Raw genomic sequence first — 20,524 nt, forward strand, 5'->3', positions numbered from 1 at the left:
TAAAACATCCCCATGTGTTTTAGCTGCGTTAGGATAAACCCTTCCATTCCTTTGGACCAAGTCAGAATTGGACTCTCCCAACTAGTTGATCACCCATATAAAACACCCACTGCAATACATTTGCATACATCTATGAAAGGAGAAAATATAATCACTTTATTTTCAGTATACAGACTAAATCCAACCACAAAATAAAGATAATGAGTGAGCACACATGAACAAAATACTCCGTACTTAAAAAAAAGCCCACTTTTGCCGTGTCTGTTGAATCCATCGCTTGCCATGCTCTCCAGCGTTGTTTCCAAAAGCAGCTGCAGCGCTCCCAGGAGCAACGTTCCATCTACTACAATTCAGACAATGCTCCCAGTTTGCATAGAAGTGCTACATTTTCCTGTATGCCTTGAAATACTAGTTAGGTACAATACTATTTCACCATTTCTGCTCCCAAACTATGTCAGGTTCCCCTCCCACCCTTACACCAAAGCAAGAAGACTTACTTCTACACAGAGGTAAAATCAGCAAGTTGTAGCAACACAGACTCTTCAGAGGTGCAGAACAATGGCATACTGCAATCTGCAGCACAGATGGCAAGACACAAATACTGACAAATTGTACACACGCGCATGCACACAATCACCTCCGTAAAGGTTTCTCCATGGTGCGACTCCTTCCATGTCACACACTTTTCACAGAAAAAAAACAATAAAAAGCCCTTCTCAAATTTAGCCCGTTTAAAGCTGCCAACAGAATTTGATTGCATGTGCTATCGATGGGCATGTTATTGCTTGTAGTAAACTGGAGAAGATTTGGACCTACACAAAAGATTTGCTTGCGAAGTGCAAAGGTCACCAGTGGCCCTTAAGCAGTTTTACAAACTGATGGTTGCAGCCGGTATTTCCTGCACCATCCACACCAGCAGTCAGCTACAATACACTGCAGCTCTAAACATGCGTCGTACCATACTCTAGAAAATTGCGTCTTCTCTGACTGATATTTAAGCACACAAGAGCAGTCAGCATAAAGAAGTGTTACAATTAATTTTACAAAATTCATCGTGTTCATCTTTGCTCGTTCACCTTAAAAACGGGTGACCTGGGCTGTAATGGCGAAGGCCAGCTATGCCTAATCCTCTCGACACCCAAATGCCAACAGGAGAGGAGCTGACATTATGACAGAGGTATTTTACATGCCCAGAGGAGCAGACACATTCTCAGCAAATTTTCAGGCTGCCAATGGCCTACCTTGGTGCCACCTGCCCATGGTGAACCTGACCAAAGTATTTAAGAACCCAGTCTTTACCTTCAGTTAGAGATGCAAGATGTAAAGTTTACAACTGAGTGTCTTTAAGGAGTAATAAAGCAGCTCTTAGAATTTCTTCCAAGCAAACACTGACTCAAACACTCAGTACAAACTCACAGTGTTACATGGGAACACCTGCCCATTCTGGACCCCCGGCCACTGACAGCAGCTCCCCAGATCTTAAGTTACATGCTGCACAATCACTTTCTTTGCTAACACATCCTGACTACAACCTTAGTTTATAGCCTCTCTTGCTACCTATTCTCTCCTAATTAGTTCTGATTGCAAATGCTGTCCTTAGTGAGTATCAGAAAATTGACAGATTATTTGCTGCCTACTGGTGCTCCAGATGCAATGCTACCTATAAAAACACACAACTAAGTTTTCCAGCAGGTGATCCAAAACAGCTCCGTTCTCAAACGGCAGATCGGCAAAGGCAGGCTGCAGATTGCAAAGTCTCCAAGCTTTCCAAACCATGAAGTGAGGTAGCAACAAGCAGCCTTTGGAACAGCATTGTCTCCATATTTTCCCTAGTATTAAATCCCTTTTCCACACAATTTAGTGAGTGAACTAGAGGCTTCTCTGGAGCAGTGAAAGAAAAGAGATGGTAAATAAATAACGAGTGATAAGAAGACCTAGGCCAATAGTTTTGCAAAGTTTTCCTTTTTGGTGCCAGCACTGAGCACTGCTCGTTTTCAGGTGGAGAAAAATACAAAACACTTCAGTCTCTTTGTGAGATTAAAGTCCAAGTGACTTCTGCACAATCTGCTTGGCAATTTTGTTAAACTGTTCTCTGTCTTCCCGCCACATCTTGGAGGCGTCTACATTGGCTCCACTTTCATCATTTGGCTCTGAAATGAAAAAGACTGAAAGATAGGTGGGCAGGCAGACAATGGAGCAAGACCCTCTCCCTTTTTCAATAATGCCTCTGTACTGCCACTTCCCTGTGGCTTTGGAACACTTCCCCTGCTTGGACTACAGAAACACCACTAAAGAAAACCCAGTGACAGCTGCTGGATTCCCGAACGGTTCTGACTTAACTGATCACAAGAGAATATCACAGCAAGGTCCAGCTGAGGCAAGAAACAAATGGCAGAGGAGCAAGACTTCCTTTTGTTTATGCTCTCAGCAGCTAGGCCCCAGCATGCACATGGAACAACACAATGTGGCACCACCACTGCTGTCAAGGGTTTTTAAAACTGCACACTGCTCCCTGCAAAATGGTTTTTTCTGGTTCTGCAGCTTCACAGACACAAAGCCCTCCTGACCGGGCCACCCAAACAGGCTCTGTCACTCTTTGGGATGGCTTTTCTATTAAAGAACAACAAAACAAACCAAAAACACCCATAGAATGCTTTCATTTTGCAACGTCTTTCATCCAAGGATTTCAGAGCGCTTTACAAAGTACATTAAGCCTCTGTGACTCCAACACTTCGTTTTGTCCAGAGGTAAACTCAAACACGGGATTTATCGAGTGCGTAGTCAGCATACAGTGGGACAACCATCACAGGACTATACAAGTCACGAGACAGAATATACTCTACACATTCTCCTTCCCACACTAGCCCAAACCCACCCCAGCCCAGTTCACTGCAGATATCCTAGGCTCATGTCTTTCTCGACACAGTGCTGATGGTCCGCCCCTAAACCAGCAGATGTGCAGGTCACCCTGTTTGGTAAGCTTGGGCTTACGCTATCTGCAGAACCAGAGCTGGGAGTTTGTCAGCAGCCTGAAAGAAGCTGGACCGTTGATGTTTTACACTAACTCCTCCAAAAGCCATGGGAAAACAGGGTGCACAGGCAGAGAACAAGAGAGACCAGGTGACTCCCACGCTAACCAGTCTAGGTAAGGCTGCACCACGAACCAAGTTCTTGGAGGCCATGGGAAGCCCAGCAAGGTACTTCCCAACAGTATGTTACTATTCTGAAGCTAAAACGGTCCCATGTAAAAAAACATTGCTTGCTCTTTGATCAGCTTTGCTGCTTCTAAACCCTCTAAACTGTCTGAAACCTTTTATCATTCAAAACCAATTCTAAAGGACACATTTCTGCCCTTTTCAGGCAGTTCAGTGGCTTGGTTCACTATGCGGAAGAGGACCCATCTTTCAGGGAGTTGTACCTCACAGAGGTGATCCACAGCCCTTGCTGGATTTAGGGAAAACCATTTAAAAGGCTGTATGAAAAGCTTTTCACCCCACCCCTCTTCTCAGGGAGCCTTCCTCCAAACCAGAGGTAGCAGAATTCGAAACATTCCCAGGCTGGCAGCTAGCAAACAGAAATGGACTTGCTTGTGCTGGCTTGTGAATCACAGAGGGCATGGGCTCCCATTTATCATACTGGTTAGATCTGGCCAGTAACCCTCCAGCTGCTAAAACTGAGACAGGCTGTAATCAATAGCTTTAAGACCCACAAGAGCTGAACAGGTGTCATAGCAAATATAAAGCTGGAGTACAGGTTTTGTGCAGGAGCAGGGAACCAGCTGAGCCTCCAGACCCACCCGACTATCACCATCTGCTCAGTTGCTGCTGCTAGAAGGAAAGCAGTGGTCGCTCACAAAGCTAGAAATGCCTGTTTACTAATTCAGTCTTATTTTTTCCAATTATTTTCAGAGAACTGGTTTATTAATGAATAAATACTAGCGCTTTACAAACTGTGGTTGCTGCTGAGCAGCTTTAAATATCCTCTGCTTGCTTAGCAATTCAAACAGCAAGAAGCAGCTCTAGCTAACTCAGTAACTGCTATCTGATCTACTGCTAATAAAACAGCAGTCCTTACCTGCCAGCATGCTAACAACTGACAAGAGGATCTTTTCCACACTCTGGACGGGACTCCACCGCTCAGCGCTGCTCTCATATCCCATGGGATCATCCCCAGGAGCATGAAGAATAGAGATGCAAACTCTCCCATCTGGGTAAACTGCACAAGAAGTACAGGGCATTGATTGTTACTCAGTAGAAACACTTGGCCTCCCCAGATCTTTAGCACAGATGAATGTTTGGACTTGGCCTTCACGTGACTGAAGCTAAACCCAGTTTCAAATTTCCTATTCCAAAGGCAAGAGGGCACAAAATTTTAAGGAAGAAAATCCAGCAACAATCTCCTCTAAGCAAATCTTAACAAACTTGGGTCATCCTTCCCCAACAGAAAAGCCTTCTGGGAGCACTCCTGTCATTCAATAACCAGTGGTAGACTCCATGGAAAAAATAAGCGATGCAGCCTGGTGGAACAAGGCAAGTATTTATGCACAGACACAGCCCCAAGTCGGTAAGCAGTCCTACTTAAATCAAAGGGTAACCGTCACACAGCACTGAATGCATGTGGGGAGCTCTCCACTGGACCATGACCATAAAAAGAATTAAGCAAACTTACTCTGCTGCAGCAAGGAGGGAAAAGTGTTATGTTATAAACAATACAACTGATCTTATTTTGAACATTACTGAGTTGCAACTGAAAGAGTTCACACTATTTTAAATTTTGCTTAAAGCTCAGCTGCGTTAAAGAGCACGGAAACAAGGTAACCTATCAATTAGGGATATAGACGTCTTCCTGTCCCACCTTTAGCAGAAGCAAAGCATCTGCAACAGTACAAGTCATCTTCACAGACACTGGGCTCCACTGACTTGATAACGAGGCCAAGGAAATGTTGAAGAGGCAAGACAAAGAAAATGGAGCTCAAACTGAAACACAGCTTTAGCAAGATGGCCTAATTCTGCAGCTTCCCAAGGAATGACAATGCAGTACTTTCAGTGCTTCTATTCCTCGGGTGGCCAAACCTGTGCCACTGCCAGGAAAACAAGACAAAACAAAAAGAGGGAATGACCACTGGAATTTCCAGCTCATTTCCAGTTCCTCCCATTCACCCAGCTAATGTCTGCCCAAGCCTGCATGTTAAGTGTTTTGGAAGACTTTTATTTACATCCCCTCCTGCAGCCCCAGGCTGGGGATGGAGCTGGTCCAGCCATAGCTGGAAGAGATGAAAACAGCACACGTTGAATCAGCACCACTTCTTGCAAGTTAGGAACATACTGGTAGAAGGTATTTCACTTGTAAGTTATTCTACTGTTTTTACGCAGTGCCTCATTTAAAACAGCTGGACCACAAGCACACAGTCAAGACAGCAAAGGCTGATTCCAGGAAGACATACGCATCTTCCCACGCTGTCACTAAGTGCTAATGCAAGACTTGCCATTGATCACCACTTTGAAGTTATCTTCACTACAGCATCCATGAATGTCATTTTATTTTAAGAGGAGATAGCCCTGTGGTGTCTCGGTTCTCCCTGCATGTAACACAAACTGCAAGGTAAGGGAACACAGCAAACTTCAAACATCTTCCTTGCAATTCCTCACAGGTGGAGGAGTAAGCACTTGAGGAACAGAAAAAGCACTGCAGAGTCACGCATTTCTACACCCTTTCTGGGTACGACCATCACAATACCACTTGAGAAAGAAGATTCAAGCATCTACTTTAGGTCATCTCAACTTTATATTAACATGATCCAGAGTCATGGAACTTTAAAGAGCTGAGCTGACCATAAGTATGTCCCGGTTAACTCCATGGAGGAAGTGCCCACATGCAGAGCCACTCTGTAACACAGGAGAGTCAGGCAGTTTGTGCTTCTCTGCACCCCACCACTCCTGGCTATGCTGCACACGAAGCAGCAAACTTCAAGCCAAGGCCACAGCTAAATTTCATAATGTCATAAAAATGTCCTAAGCAACAATTCTACAAAGAATGCCAAGGCTGACTCCAGAAAGTAGTGCTCCCAGCTGCAGAAGGGGGCTTTAAGGTTTTTACCTGTCCAAGGCTCAAACCTGTTAGCTGTACTTGTTACTTCAATGAGTTCTACTGCAAAGTCTTACTGTCACCATCAGAACTGCAGAGAAAAGGCCAGCAAAATCTTAATAGTAAATGCCTGCAAACGTGTTATCTGCTTGGACAGAGCACTCTCTATTTCAGAAAGGCAACATCAGAAATGTTACTAAACCTGTGACTTAAACGGAAAAAGCCACACTGCCTAATAAAGCTGCATCCACACCGGTGCATATGAACAAATTCTCACTTGTTAAAATAACACCAAACTATTTAAACACAAGCCACAAAGCAAAACTGGAAATAGTCTGTACTAATTCATTAAGTCTCAAATCACGTACAGGAGATTTATCTTTAAAACTATTTATACAATAGTTACAAGTACTCCTGGGATGATCTGAAAAGCAGCAAAATGGTTGGAATCTTTATTGGACTGTTTATGACCAAAAGGTATGTGAGGAAAAATTTAATAAAGAGAAAGTGACCCTAAGACAGAGCAAAACTGCTGGACAGCTGAACACTCCTACTGCATACTCAAGGTTGGGAAGGGAGAGAACCACCTTTGGTAAGGATGCCAGCTATCCTACTGCAAAAGTTTGGTTTTAAGGTGCATTAGCAACCCACTCCCCTGTACGTCCTGCTGTATCAGACTCACTGTTTGGATGAAACATCTCGCACGTGAATCTCATCTTCGGAGGGCTTAATGGGTAGTCAAGTGGAAAACTCAGAATGGCAGGGAAAACCCCATACTCGAAACAGGTGTCTTCAGGACCCCTAGAAACAGAAAAAAAGCTACTCACCAGAATTTTAAATAGTTCTTTCATTCATTTTCTTGTCTAATGAGACATGAGGTTTGGGTTATATCATCTTCTCCATGAAACAAGGAGTTAACGCACTCTTATCCCACACCCCACAAACTTAAATCCAAATATGGGGTTTGGGAGGGAAGGGGGAAATCAAAGCTTGCACACTAAATTACTAGGAAGGTCATAACACTGCTTAATTAGCAGGGTGTGTCTGGATATATTGGAATATCTGGCTCCAAGGCATGTTCTGGGATTTGAGCGTCTGAACGTAAAGAAAAATCAGAGGCAGGTGTGGGACTCCTGTGCCTTTGAAGATACTGTTATGCTGCACAAGACAGAGATGTCAAGTGCTGTAGCTCCAAAATAACTCATAAAACCTATGGAGATTTCAAGCTGCCAGTATCAAGAATAACCACACAAACACTTATCATTATCTGATGCAAAAAACACAGCGACGGTTTGTAAAAATAAAAACACAGCTCCGGGACCATAATTGCTAGATGCAGGACAATGTTTCTTTGCAGACTTAAGGTACTTAGTTTGCACTCCCTCAAGTGCACGGAGAACAAATGGCTTCATCAGGGTTCTTGTAGAAACATTTCCTTATTGTGTTCATCTTCTAGTTCAAAGTGCAATCAAGTTGAGAATATAAAGACAACTACTTCACCCTCCCTACATAACACATCTTTGGAAAGTGAGCAAAAAAGTTTATTAGACATGATCTATTCAGACTTGATGAACCATCTGGAAGTTATAACACAAACATGATCTCCCTCGATTGCAAAGATCAGGAAACAAGCTTCATCATTGAAAATCTTAGCCAAGGAAACCTCATGTATTTACTAAAAAGCTCTTCAAACAAGGGTTATACTGTCTGCGAAATAAGGTTTAGGAATATATTCATGCCTTCTCCTCCCAATCCACATTCTCCATGCCAGAAAGTACATAAAAAGTTCAAGGAGTCTTAACAGTTAAGACTGCAATTGGTAACCTGTGGAAAAAGAAAACGGAGACCAGCAAAACCTAAAGCCCTAGAAGGATCACTCTCTTATTAAACTTTGGGATTCAAAAGACTTGGCTGGTAGATAAACACAAGAACTACGTGGTTTAAACCTGAATATTGACACTGGCAGGTAACAGGGAAATGCATCAACATACTGCAACGAATGAAACCATCGCAACCATTTTGTTGGCTTTCTGGCCTTTTATCTAAATTTAGTCAGGATTCAATTCGTATCCGAGAGTAAACTGAATGCTTTTTTTCATGAACATTTTAATTCCAGCTGCATTTTAAAAGCTTATTGTTGAACTTCTAAGAGTATGTACATACATGCATTGAAAAGCTGGTGGGTGTCTTATGTTCTGTTTTGAGAGCAAACACACAGCCTTAAGGGTTCTTCTGTCAAATGTGTTAACCCAACACACTCCATTTTAGGCCCTGCATTATGTGAGCAAAATGCTTTTGTTTTAGTGATTCAGCGCTGCCAGAATCAGCTACAAAGAAATTAGAGTTAATCCAAGACAGCATTTGCAACTACAAAACACTCAGAGGGACGCAACATTTAAACTTGACAGATCACTTGCAGTTCAAAAAGCACACCGGCAGAGCCAGAGAGGTAAAGAGCATAGCACCTTTTGCAACCACACCACCTGCAAAGATTTCAAAGTACACCGCATTCAAAGCCTCCGTGCCTCATGCTATGATCTCATCTGAGCTGCTACGCTAGCTGAAGTCCAGACTACCCAGTACTTGATTAGGGTTCCTGCAAGAAACACCCGTCCCACTGAGCACAGAGCCCTGAGCCAAGAGGCCAGCTGCATTACGCAGCTCCCGAACCCCAGGAGACCAGGCACTTGCTACTACCAACCACGTGCATATGAAAGGCTCCCATTCTGCACAGGCTTGAGGCACAGAACTCTTAAGAAAAAGCTTGCCCTAAACCTGCTCCGTTTAAGACTCCGCACCCTGCAAAGCAGGCAGTCTCTGCATCTTTTTGCATGCATGATGCTACTCTACAGACTCCCCTAAAGCACTGAGCAGCAGCCCTCCGTTCTCCTCTGGCCATTATATGGCATTAAATGACTTGCTAGACAACCAGACTGTTCAGTTGTGCAAGAGATGTTATGAACAACTCCACTGACATAAGACATCATGCAAAAATAAGACTCTGAACTCCATGAGCTGGCTATTAGTTAGGCAAGGGGAAGAAAAGGATGGCAGGTTATCTGCCAACTTACTAGGGAAAAGCGCATTGACAAGGACAGTTAATTCTATAATCATAGCTTCACATACATTTGTAAATGGCTTATTTGTAAAAAGATGCTGGAAAAAGACCAAAACCCACAGTCATCAGATGCCAAAAAGGGGAATTCCGTGCTAAACAAAAGTCAGAAGCCTAATTATAGATCTAATTACCTTTCTAGACAGGTTTTTGATAAGTTGACTTCAATTGATACTGTTTAGTTTTCAAGTAATCTTTAGGCTAATAAAGTTCTTAACAATTACGTGGGTTTGTGTCTTTTGGGGATAAACTTTAAAAGCAACGCACACCTGTATATGCCAACCAAAGAGGGCCAAACTTGGGTCTTGAAACATTAAATTTATGAACTTGTACAACACAATGCAGTCTGCAGGACCTCACACAGCGCTAAGGAATTGAGCAGCATTATGATAAACTCTCTTGACAGGCTGGGGCTATTTATCATCATGAGTAAGTCACCCTGTTGCAGAGATTCGGCTTTCACAAATACTCTAATTCAGCTACTGTTTGATGTCTTATCAAAAGGGTGCATTTTATGCCAGGCTCCAAACCTCCACTGTTCAGAAAGATTACCACATTGTGTTTTCGATTCTGGATCTATTACACTCACTTTGGGAGCATAAGAACTGTTCTATCATTCAGACATGTCAATACGGCCTTAATATTTACATGTCTTAATATTTATCCAGCACTGCTGCTGCAGGCAAGGACACCAGAAATACAAATTGTTACTACCATTATTTAAAAAGGCTTTATTTTATCTCCAAGACAAGCTCTTACCTCAATTCATGTAATATTACCCATCCCACCTCTGAACTGATAAATGGGCAATGTCTTTTCTCAAGGGTCTTTTTTTTTTTTTTTTTTTTTTTAATTTATTTGCCACCACATGTGCTCTAGCTTCATATAAATTGGGTAAAGGACAAAAAGTATTCTGTTCTCTTCACTACTATGCCACTTACCTTTTGCACTTCATCTATCTAAAAATTTAAAGCCAACTTCACTTTAATTTCCTTATCTGCACTTCTTTCATTCCCAGAATCTCACACAGCACATTTGAGACTACAAAACATTTGAGAAGATCACCACAGACAAATATAAACAAGTCATTTAGGCTCGCTTTCCAAATGTACGCAAACACTTCTACTAACAGAGTTTTGTAAAGAGATTAAAGTAACCAAACATGTTTAGGGTAAACATGTTTCTATTGTACCACAGCTCCAGAATTTAGCAGATCTTAAAATATAATTTTATTATGACACACACACAATAGAGAAACCAAAATTAAAGCACCTCCGCCTCTCATTTTGTGCTGACAAAGACCCGAAGCTCAACACTCAGCACTTTAAAGGGCTTTCAAGTCTGCAGGCAGCTCCTCTGTTGTTTAAGAATTTGTTATGGAAAACATCAGGAAAAGTATTTTCTAGGTAATGAATCAAATCCAAAAGTCACTTCTTTGCTGTGTCCCCCGTGAAAACTCTACTCAACCACACAATCTTTGCTATGAGAAAGTACCAACAGGCAGGAATTTCCTTCCATACTCCAAGAAGTGCATTAAATCCTCTGGGACTTCTACACTGTAAGCAATGCACAGCTGTTTGAACTGAGAACTGGTACATTCCAAAGTGCCTGTTTCAGAAAAGTGTTAACTATCCCACTTGTAACAGAAAGAGAAAGCGCAAGACACCACAACCTAAATCTTTGCTGTCAGGCAAGAAATTACCTATTTCTATGCTAAGTGTTTATTTTCAGGGGACTGAGCTACCAGGAAGTATGATCTGTGTCTCACAGGATAAACTGCTGCACATAAACGAAGACATCTGCCACACTTCATATCAATCGGCAAGTAAGCAGTGGTAATCCAAACTTCCATTTACTGAGGTCTAAAATAACTCGGAGAATCATGCTTGCCATAAAGCAGGCTCACCCATGCAGCCAGTTTGTGTGGAACAGGTGATATGCTACAGCTCAGGATGCTTTTGTATTGGTTGTGTGCCCGATTCCAAGAGACAGAAACCCTGTTTTTCATCCCTAGACAACATACTCCAAGCAAACCAAGCTAGGAAAATTCTGCCACCCACACTAGCTGAGAATCTCGTAAGTCAGCACCAGTGGTTGCAGTGTGAAAACCTGCCAAGAGCACAGCAGGCATGCTGCAAGCAGGGCCACGGCCACTGCCTGCAGTGCTCTCCAGGGCCTCCTGGCCCTGACTGAAGGAAAGGAGAACACCAGCTCTTGCTAAAGGAATCTTGAAATGCAGAGCCTGGATCTACCCTAACAACAGACCATCAACTTCAAGACAGACTTAGCAGTTTGAAGCTTCGTCATTTTTTTATGCTGTAGCATTTGCATAAATTGTCAGACCCGAGTGACAAAGGTCTCTTTCCCTCTCCCCTACAGTTTCTGAACTTTATTTTGTAAAAATCACCAGCTATTCCACGTACTCAAAGTTCCCAGAGAAGGGTAGAGCATGAGTAAGAGAGTACACGCAAGAAAGGACAACTTCTAAGATGCTGGGCAAGAAGATTTTTTCTTTTCATGGCAAGTTTTGCTACAAACAATCATATCCATCAGTTTGGAAGGGGGAGGACACAGCTTTGTAAATAAGTCTTTGTCACTCCCCGAAACACAACAAGTAGTGATCAGAGCTAATCACCACAGAAGAGCTTTCTACACGGAACCACTGCACCAAACATCTTTACACCACCAGCTGATTCATGAAGTGTAGAGAACTTCAAACCATTTTTTTTTTAGCTTGAATACTTCCTCAGATCAATCCCCTTCCATTTTTCTAGAGAAAAATTGAATAGTAAGAAAACTAATTTTAAACTGATTTTTTTTCCCTCCTATCACTGATAATCTGTGTATTTTGCTCCACTTAAAACATGAGAACCCATCCTGTATTTGCAGTTGAGTAATACTCCCAACAGGTTTGTGAGATCTACAAGCAATTCACTGTTTCCTAAGTGTTTGTTTATGCAACATATATCTAAGGGAGCCCAAATAATGATTCCTGTCAAAGCTGCAAGTTACTTGTGCTGAGTGATGCTTATTATAATGACTCCTGTAAAACAGATGATCACTTAAGTTCCAACCCTGCCTCTGTCTTGCTGTTTAAATTCCAAATACAATCCCCTGTTTGGGTCAGAAAAGAAGTTCCCAGCCAAAGGTAGGCCAAGGTTGATGCTAGGCAGAACTGACACTATTCTCTTTAACATTCTTGTTCTCCTAGAAGCTAATCACAGTGTGCAAATACTGATTTCAGATACAAACCAGTATTGACTTACATAATCAGAGCTTCCCATTCAAAGAAGTTCTCTTCATTCATGGGACCTATGAAGAAAAAACAAAACAATGCTTAGTACCACCTGAATGCAAGGCTACAACTTCACAGTGCACAAGCCCTGCTCAGCTCCTCACCTGCTACGATCCCTTCTGGTGGATTCAGGGTCAGCTCTGTAAAAACAAAAACACAAGGATGGTTAACATGACCTGCAAGCCCAACCAATTTGGGTACCATTTGGGTGGACATGGCTTAGCACAGAGGCCCCACCAGTGAACACCTATGGAGAAAAGCTTGAGGACACCATGGGAAGAATCTTCCAGCCATGCTTTACTGGGCAAAACTGCACATGCAGAAGGCCCAGTATCTCACTGATGACAATTTAACTTCTCTGTGCAAGCTACTTTTCTAGGCAAAATTATTTGGTATTTTGTGCTTTTTCAGGTCCCCAACCTAGCCTTCCCAGGGGCAATAATTTAAAACTGAGAAGGAGGAAAAAAACTTTTTCCACAGAGCATGGGAAACACTCTTCTCAGATCACTGTAGTATCTGCAGGTACAAACTCAACAGCCTGAAGAGAAGACAGGTTGTATTCCTGTAACCTTTATCTACCAATTCAGACTTGACAGCATATCAATACAAAATACAAAATGATGCAAGAATTTGGAGAAGCAGAAGCAAGAGAGACTTGACAAGCGGCTCTGTTCCTTGATTCAACCTGACTTCCCCTGCATGGCATGTAAAACGTGAGTAAAAAAAGCAGCAACAATAAAGCAGCCATGCCTGCACATGGCAAGTTTGAATCCATCAGCTCTCACTTTCTGGAGGGAACTGGTACAATTCTCAATTTGTACAACAACCTTCAGCATCAGCACCTTGCTTCAAGCCTGCAGCAGCCCAGCACTCTGTGTCTCGATGAACTAATAACCTGGTTTTCTACTATCTAGTACAATGGCCATCAACTTCCAATTTCCTAAGTCTGTGGGGTGGTAGCAGCTGGCAAAGCAAAGTTCAGCCATGCACAGGCAACCAGTGGACCTGTAGTCCCTGGGGGGATGAACAGCAGCCTCCCAGCTCTGAGCGAGACACGGGGCACCTGGTGGGACCAACAGGCAGGAGGCGACACTCCAAGGGTGTCAGACCAGAGGAGGTGACTAATTAGGCCAACTTAAGTAAGGGCTTCAAATTGCTTATCTAGAACAGTGTTTCCTAACCAATGGCCTCTGGACTACTAGTGGCCCATCACAACAAAACGCAGCCATAGGAAACGCCACGTACATTCCCACACAGGAAGACAAGCAGGAACATGGACCCAGGGAATATTGGAAGTCACAAACCAATAAAGGAGACGCTTGACCTAATTTCTGTTGTGCTGTACAAGAAAACTGTGGGTAGTGCTGCACAAAACAGTGCACAGATATTGGTCTTAAAACAACTAAGTTACTGTTGGCCTCAAAAATGTGCTGAGATACACTGACAGGAAAGATAGCGAAACTCTCTTGTTCACTCAGATTACCATTAACTTTGGCACAGACCTCTTTGATTGAAGTTCAAAAGCACAGCAGCGGATTGAAACTCAGAGCTATGGTTTCCCACGAGGTCCTGTCGTTAAGGAGCAGGTTTTTCCAGCTTGATAGTGGGTCTCTAACAGCTTTTCTTGTTGATGTTTTTAGACAGAAATACAGAGATGTCAAAACCAGGAGCTCCTGGAATCATTTTGCTCCATCTTGTGGCTCTCTTTAAGAAGAAAATCTCTCTGATATTTCCCATGATTTTCCTTGAAAACGTGGCAGCCTTCGCAACTGCCCAGTAGCAGCATCTGCGCATCCCTGCAGCAGGCAGCCACACAGACGTGTGCCATACAGCTTTCCATTCCCAAGGAAAATGGGGGCAATGGGAAGCAAGAGCCAAACTCTAGGGTCAAAGGGTCTTTACAAGGATGGAGGTTCAGTTCTCCACTTCACCTTGCTCAGCTCTCCCCTTGGAGATAGGCAAAAGAGGTTTCCATCCTTAAGGATCAGGCAAAGTGATAACTGAGCAGTGCAGGGGCGCATGAGCTTTGATTTTGAGTGGCTGCTACTGTAGCTGGTCACTGAGGAAGGAAAAACTCCCTTTCCACACGGATGGTTACATCCTACCCCGTGATTTCTCTAGAGCCCTTCAAAGGGAAACTGGGAGCACAGCTTTCACAAGCTACACAGCATGAATTGCCAGATGCAGCATCACCTGCTTCAGTCTTACCAGAACCTCCAAAACAGGGTCACTTTGATGTACGTTGGGGGAATTTTTTCCAATTATTTTTAAGTGAGCAGCAAAAAGCATACGATCAGAACACATGTTTTAACGTTTCACCACAGAACAATTTTGACAAGTCAGCCAGGCCAAACAGTCTCCCACCCCACTCCCCTCTGCCACCCCACCCCTCTGGGGCTGTCATCCCAAGCAAACTGCACAACTGAAGTGCGTCAGCAGACGAAACAGCCCACCCTCTGCTCTCCATGGCATCCAGCCCGGGGGTAACATCTGGCTAGCTCGAGTTTGGCCTCCTGGCCTGCAAGACTCCCTGCTTTGCCCGCATGGTTTAATGCTTTCCCAAGGAAAGCTCTCCCCCTCTGAAAGTACCACGCCATGCTGTCCTCTCACTGACCCACCCATGACAGGAGCATGCCAGTGCACACCCACACCCCAGCCACCATCACCCGACAGCCTCAAACACTGACATGCCGTTTCTGTTCCTGCACACACTATTTCCCAATGACAGCCAAGCCCTCTGCCTGGGCTGCGCATGGACAGCATTCAACACAAGGTACTGACAGGGGAAACACGGAACCTGATGCTACACCAGCTACTTGAGAGACGCAGCTTGCACAAACTGAGAGCCACCTCCCTCAACCTCCCTTCTCCAAGGAGCAAGGCCAGCAGAAAGACTTTGCAGGAGCCCTTGATGCAGCAGTTCCTTGCTCATGGTTGACTGGTGACTGCAGGTCCAGGAAAAACCTCTGAGGAGTGGAACGTGGCGATGTGAGTGCAGCCATTGGACATGGAGGGGCCCTCCTGCTGCGCTGGCACCACAGCTCTGTTGCCCTCATCTGGAGCTGTGGAACCTCACACCAGTGTGGGAATGTAGCCCCTGTTCTACAAAGCATTATAATTTCCCCTTGCTACCAGCAGGCAGATACTCTCTTTGGGGCAGGCAGAGCCAGGCCACCGCCTTCCTGTGCTGGTATTTGCCATGCTGCTTACTATCAGAGCTGCCATCAGCAAGAGTCATGGGATAAAGCAGCCTCCCACCGCGCCCTACCACCATGCAAGCCTTCAGGGGTCCTATGGAGCAAACACACGAGCAGCAATGTCCTATTAAAGGATTCAGAAAGGCAGAAGGACAAGCAGTCAATGTGGAAAAAAGGACAAAGCAGCCAGGAAAGGGATATTTTGTGAAAGAGGTAAAGGGGAAGGCCAGGCAAAGTCTCTGTGGAAAACAAAGTAGTGGCAGATTCAGGGGGAGGAGCTGAAGCTGGCAGATGTTGCTGGAAGGGAAGGCTGTGGTGATGTGTAAGGCACCAGGTCAGCTATATATCACCACAACCACTTCAGGGTGCCCCAGGGTCTGGGGGGTCGTGGAGAGCTCTCTACTCAGACACATGCTGGGTGCATGTTGGAGGAGCCCACGGTGGTTGCTCTGAATCAGGTGGTGGGCTGCACATCTCTCTTCAGCACTGGAGAGCATCTGGAGCAGTTTCCATCCTCACATACTCCGTGAGGCACCCTGTTAGTTTTGCAGGGTGGCTTTGCTGCATGCAGTCAGGGGATTTGCTTCCAAATGGAAACGCAACAAAGTCCCAGCCTGTAGCACCATAGCTAAACCTTACTTTAAAGCTTTGCTTGTAAGCTGAGACTGAATGAAACAGACCCGACACTAGCAAAGTATAATGTTTCTGTTAGGAACCTGGGGCAGATTTGGGTGTACACACAATCAACGCCTTCCTTTTCATTTCACTGCTCACTATGGCCAACTACGCCTTAGCCAAAAGGAGGCAAACAGAAAACGCATTTTCTTGTTAAAGCAGTTAATATAAAGACTGATCACATTCTTAGAAGTCCAACAATACACTTTCTAAAACCTATCAATTTAGCTTATCTCCAAGGTGATCAAATGCACAAGACTCAGGAAGTATTAAGGACACATGCTCACTTCAGTATCTGACAGCACCTGAACTAAGATGCTTGAAACCAAAATCTTGTTCCTTCTACTCCACAAGAAATTATGTTTTCTTCTCTCTTCTCTGGCGAAGCCTGATCAGTGTAAGGCAGCTTGAGCTCGTGTGGACACATGGCGCAGTGTGCACCTGGGGTATTTCCTAAGTGTTATGCTTAGGAAAGAGCATTTTCAAAGCAGGTTTAACAGAGACAGCAGCAGAGGCCTACTGCAAATGTTCATCCTTCTCTTCCCCCTGGAGATAGCAGCTCATCACATCCCACACTGACGCAGTGGGAGTTTTCTTCCAGCTCCACACAAACACTCTCCAAACAATAAGGACAGGAAGCACCCACTGAAGCACTACCAGATTCTGCTCTGTACACCCAAGGTGTATTTTTTGGGTGAATTTTAAAATCTCAGAATTAATGTAAATGTTACATTTTTAACCCAACAGCACTCCCAACGATACCCGTTGGCATTACCATCCACTGCTCTATTGCCTGGTCATACCAGAAAGGAAACACAGCATATACAACTGGACACTACAAATCTTGCACCTTCACAGATTTGACTTAATGCTTTTAAAGTAACCCATTTTAGATCTAAAAAGTTCAGCCAGCAATAACACATCTTCAAGATCATACAGCCAGGAAACAGTAAACATAGAAAAAGAAGGCTTCCATGTCTTAAAGTTCCCAAATGTAAGCTGCTATTGAGAGACTAATTTCAGGCTTTAATACTATTCTAGGTCTATAGTTAATAACAAACATATACTCTAACACAAATTATGCCCTTTTTTATGTCTGGTTTTTTTTGAAAGCTTTAGCTAGATTAGTTCTGGCAGAGTTGAAAAAAAAAAAAATCACACTCCAAACATGCAAAGGAAGGTCTAAGTGAGGACCAAAAAAATACCCCAAAACTAATCTCATCTGGCTCCCCATAGCCACCTTCCCCTCCTTCTCCACAAGGATGGAAAAACAGTGGAATTTCACAGCCTCTCCCAAAATGGAATCATGTATTTCGGTTCCAATTGGTAGAAACTCCTCACAAGGTCAAGCATTTTTCACATAAGGTAACAATAAACTTTTATTTAAAGATTTAAACACGTGTGTGCACATACACAGAGAAAATCAAAGGCCTAAACTAAAAAAAAAAAAAAAGAGAGCAAGCAAGGAAAGAATTAGAAGTCTGGTAAACAAAATACACCCAACCAGCAAGGCACTGACTGCCAAACATCTCCGCCACAGCTAGAACTAACTAAAGGGAAGAGATAGAGAAGGAGAAAGAGGAAAATAAAAGAAAAACAAAACTGTCTGCATAAATATATACAGACACATATACCAGATATCATCCAAGGTGGGCAGCTGGAAGGAAGGGGTCATTTAAAGTTGTTTCCACACTCGCATTCACCCACGGCCATGCAGTGTTTAAGCCTGCACCGAGAACACATATCGCCAGGAGGGAGCTGAAAGTTCACGCAAAGCTGAACCTCAGACTACAGCCCCGTCCCAAGACAAGACTTTCTCTTTTTCTGCAAAAAGAGGCAGTAGAACTACCACAACTAGGAAATATTTTTCAAAATAACTTGCTGAAAATTTCCACAAGGCAGAACAACTTCTGAAGAGCTAGAACTAACTGCCTGGGGTCTTTTGTGAAACACTAGGAAAAGGCTGTAATTCAGGCTTGATTCTGGGTTTTGTAGCAAAGTTTGATGAGCTAAAGGAAAGTAACAACCCTACAAATGCGCATACAGCACAGGGCAACCCAAGTGGCCACAGAAACCAAAAAAGTCTAGCTTACTCCTGTAACTCAGAAGCATTGTACGCTTAGCCATTGTGGACTACACTCATTTTTTACAATGCTATGCTTTATTTTAGAGTTGGGAAAGTAGTTCTAAAGGAAGATCACAAACAAGGTGTTGCCTCAGTTCACTATGTTACTCCGGGAAACTGCAGAAAAGATTCACAGAATATCTGCCTGTAGCATTAAGTCAAAACCTTTTTGATGCTATTTAATATCACTTTTTCCTAAAGAACTCACTCATACAAGATATTCTAGTAAGATCTCAAAGTTTCTCAACAACAAAAGGATCAAAAATGCTTTTTGGGACTTAGGGGATTTATATAAGAGAATAGATAAAAACAGAGTCAAGTCTTTTTGCAGCTGCCTTTCAGGTCAGCGCTTCTGGATTAAACCAGAAAAACACAGATTTCTAGGACACACTGTCAGCACAAGCTTTACCCACACAACCGTGCCAGCAGGGCTCACCCACCACCCTGAGCTGCTATCAACAGCAGCCCAAGGGGCTGGGGGCCCCACACCAGCCCTGGCCCTCAAAACACCTGTGTGAGGATTCAGCTTATAGACCTGTGTTCTGCAAGGCAGCCTGAGAATAAACACAGTACTGGCAGGAAACACATCTATAAATAAGTCTATTTTATACAGGCTGGAGTCTTCTACTAACTGAAGGTAAAGTGAGAAACAATTCCTTGTCCCTGGACAACCGCAGGAGCTCTATAAATGACCTTCACCGCAGCAGGAGGCCAGTTCTCACAGCCTAATGCCATCCTTCCCCTACCAAACACTTCTTTTTTTTTTTTCTCTGTTCTACTTCCTTGCCTTAAATAAAAGGCCAGAACATCAGAGGCCAAAAGCAACTAGGTAAACAAAAAACCAAGAACAATTTCTTGCCAAGAAAAGCTGCCGCTGGACACCTCGCAAGCTCACCAGGGAGGTGACCCACCCTGGGAGAAATGGGATGTCCCTGAGGGACCCAGCCCGCAGCAGCGGGTCCCTGCTCCCTCCGATGGGGCAGCAAAGATCGCTGCTCGCCACCCTGTGCAAGTCACATCTCACAGAGATTTTTTAAACAATCAATCAAGTCTATGCTACTGGTCACTAAATTCAAATTTAAGTGCTGTTACTGACCCCTGCGCTTCTGTTAAGGCCTTGACAAAACACCTCTATCTTGGAGGTAACAAAGCTCTGCCACAGAGGCTTCTATGGACGCACTTTGAACCACCTGGAAAACTGAACCAGGAAAAAAACCCCAAACCTGGCTGCTTGCCCAGGATGCCCTGGCATCCCCCATGACTAAACTCTCCCTGCAACTGACTGCCAGATGTGTCAACCGCGCACGAACCGCCCTTCGGCGGCCCAGCCGAGAGCCGACAGGTCCCCTCAGCCCCGGGGCGGTTTCCCACCGAGGCCTACAGCAACGGCGAAGGGAAAACGAGCCTGCAGAGGGAAGCGGTGCCATCCGTGACCGCCCTCTTCCACAGCCGCACTTCAAAGCCCCCGGTGACCCCAAAACCCCGCGGCGGTGCCCTGCAAGGAGACCGGGAGCGCTACGCGGGCCCAGCGGCGCGGAGCCGCCGGCGCCGGCTGGGAAACGTGCAGAGCGACAGAGGGAGGCCCGCCGCCGCCCGGCCTGTCCCGCCGCCGCCCGGCCACCGGGCTTTCAGAAGGGCCCCGCCGGGAGGGGAAGCTCGAGGAGCGCTCCGCCGCTCCCCCGACTCACGCTTGTATTCCGCCATCAGCCGCTTGAGCGCCGTCCCCGCCATGGCACCGCCCCACCGCCGCTCCCGGGCGGCCGGCTAGCGAGCGCGGCCGGCTAGAGAGGCCGCCTACCCGCCGCTCCGCCTCGATGGTACGCGCCCAGTCCTCCCAGCGCCGGGCGGCGCCGCGCATGCGCAGAGCACCGCGCCCCGGCGGGCTGCAGCACGGCGGCCGCGACGGGGGCTCGGGGCGCTCCGCGGGCAGCGGGAGGCGGCTGTCAGCGGCAGGCCCGCAGGGAACAGGCTGCGGACGCGGAGGGAGAAACCACAGCCGCTCCGCGGGGGGACAGGAGGGGAGGGAAAAGCGG

At 44.9% G+C, this 20,524-nt stretch overlaps 1 protein-coding gene across 3 annotated transcripts; it reads right to left on the bottom strand.

Moving 5' to 3' along the window:
• Nucleotides 1-133: 133 nt before the first annotated feature.
• Nucleotides 134-20,315, bottom strand: UBE2G2 (ubiquitin conjugating enzyme E2 G2). 3 transcript variants are annotated; one of them, XM_056358187.1, is made up of 6 exons: nucleotides 20,180-20,315; nucleotides 12,599-12,634; nucleotides 12,466-12,511; nucleotides 6,767-6,885; nucleotides 4,075-4,215; nucleotides 134-2,165 (listed from the first exon to the last, which is right to left on the bottom strand). In XM_056358187.1, the coding sequence occupies exons 1-6, from the start codon at nucleotides 20,220-20,222 to the stop codon at nucleotides 2,038-2,040; spliced, it is 513 nt and encodes a 170-aa protein (XP_056214162.1). In that variant the 5' UTR covers nucleotides 20,223-20,315; the 3' UTR covers nucleotides 134-2,037. The 3 variants fall into 3 exon arrangements, with proteins under 3 accessions (XP_056214162.1, XP_056214163.1, XP_056214164.1); XM_056358188.1 differs by having other exon boundaries at nucleotides 134-2,150; nucleotides 20,180-20,302; XM_056358189.1 differs by lacking the exon at nucleotides 20,180-20,315 and adding an exon at nucleotides 13,997-14,842.
• Nucleotides 20,316-20,524: the final 209 nt, after the last annotated feature.

The sequence above is a fragment of the Falco biarmicus genome, chromosome 13 (assembly GCF_023638135.1).
Source record: "Falco biarmicus isolate bFalBia1 chromosome 13, bFalBia1.pri, whole genome shotgun sequence".
NCBI lineage: Eukaryota > Metazoa > Chordata > Aves > Falconiformes > Falconidae > Falco > Falco biarmicus.

Coding starts and splice junctions, on each gene's coding strand:
- UBE2G2 (XM_056358187.1), bottom strand. CDS start 20,222: ATGGCGGGGACGGCGCTCAAGCGGCTGATGGCGGAATACAAGC. Junction 12,635..20,179: donor GCTGATGGCGGAATACAAGC/GTGAGTCGGGGG, acceptor TTGTTTTTACAG/AGCTGACCCTGAATCCACCA. Junction 2,166..4,074: donor AGTTGTTAGCATGCTGGCAG/GTAAGGACTGCT, acceptor CCTATCTTTCAG/TCTTTTTCATTTCAGAGCCA.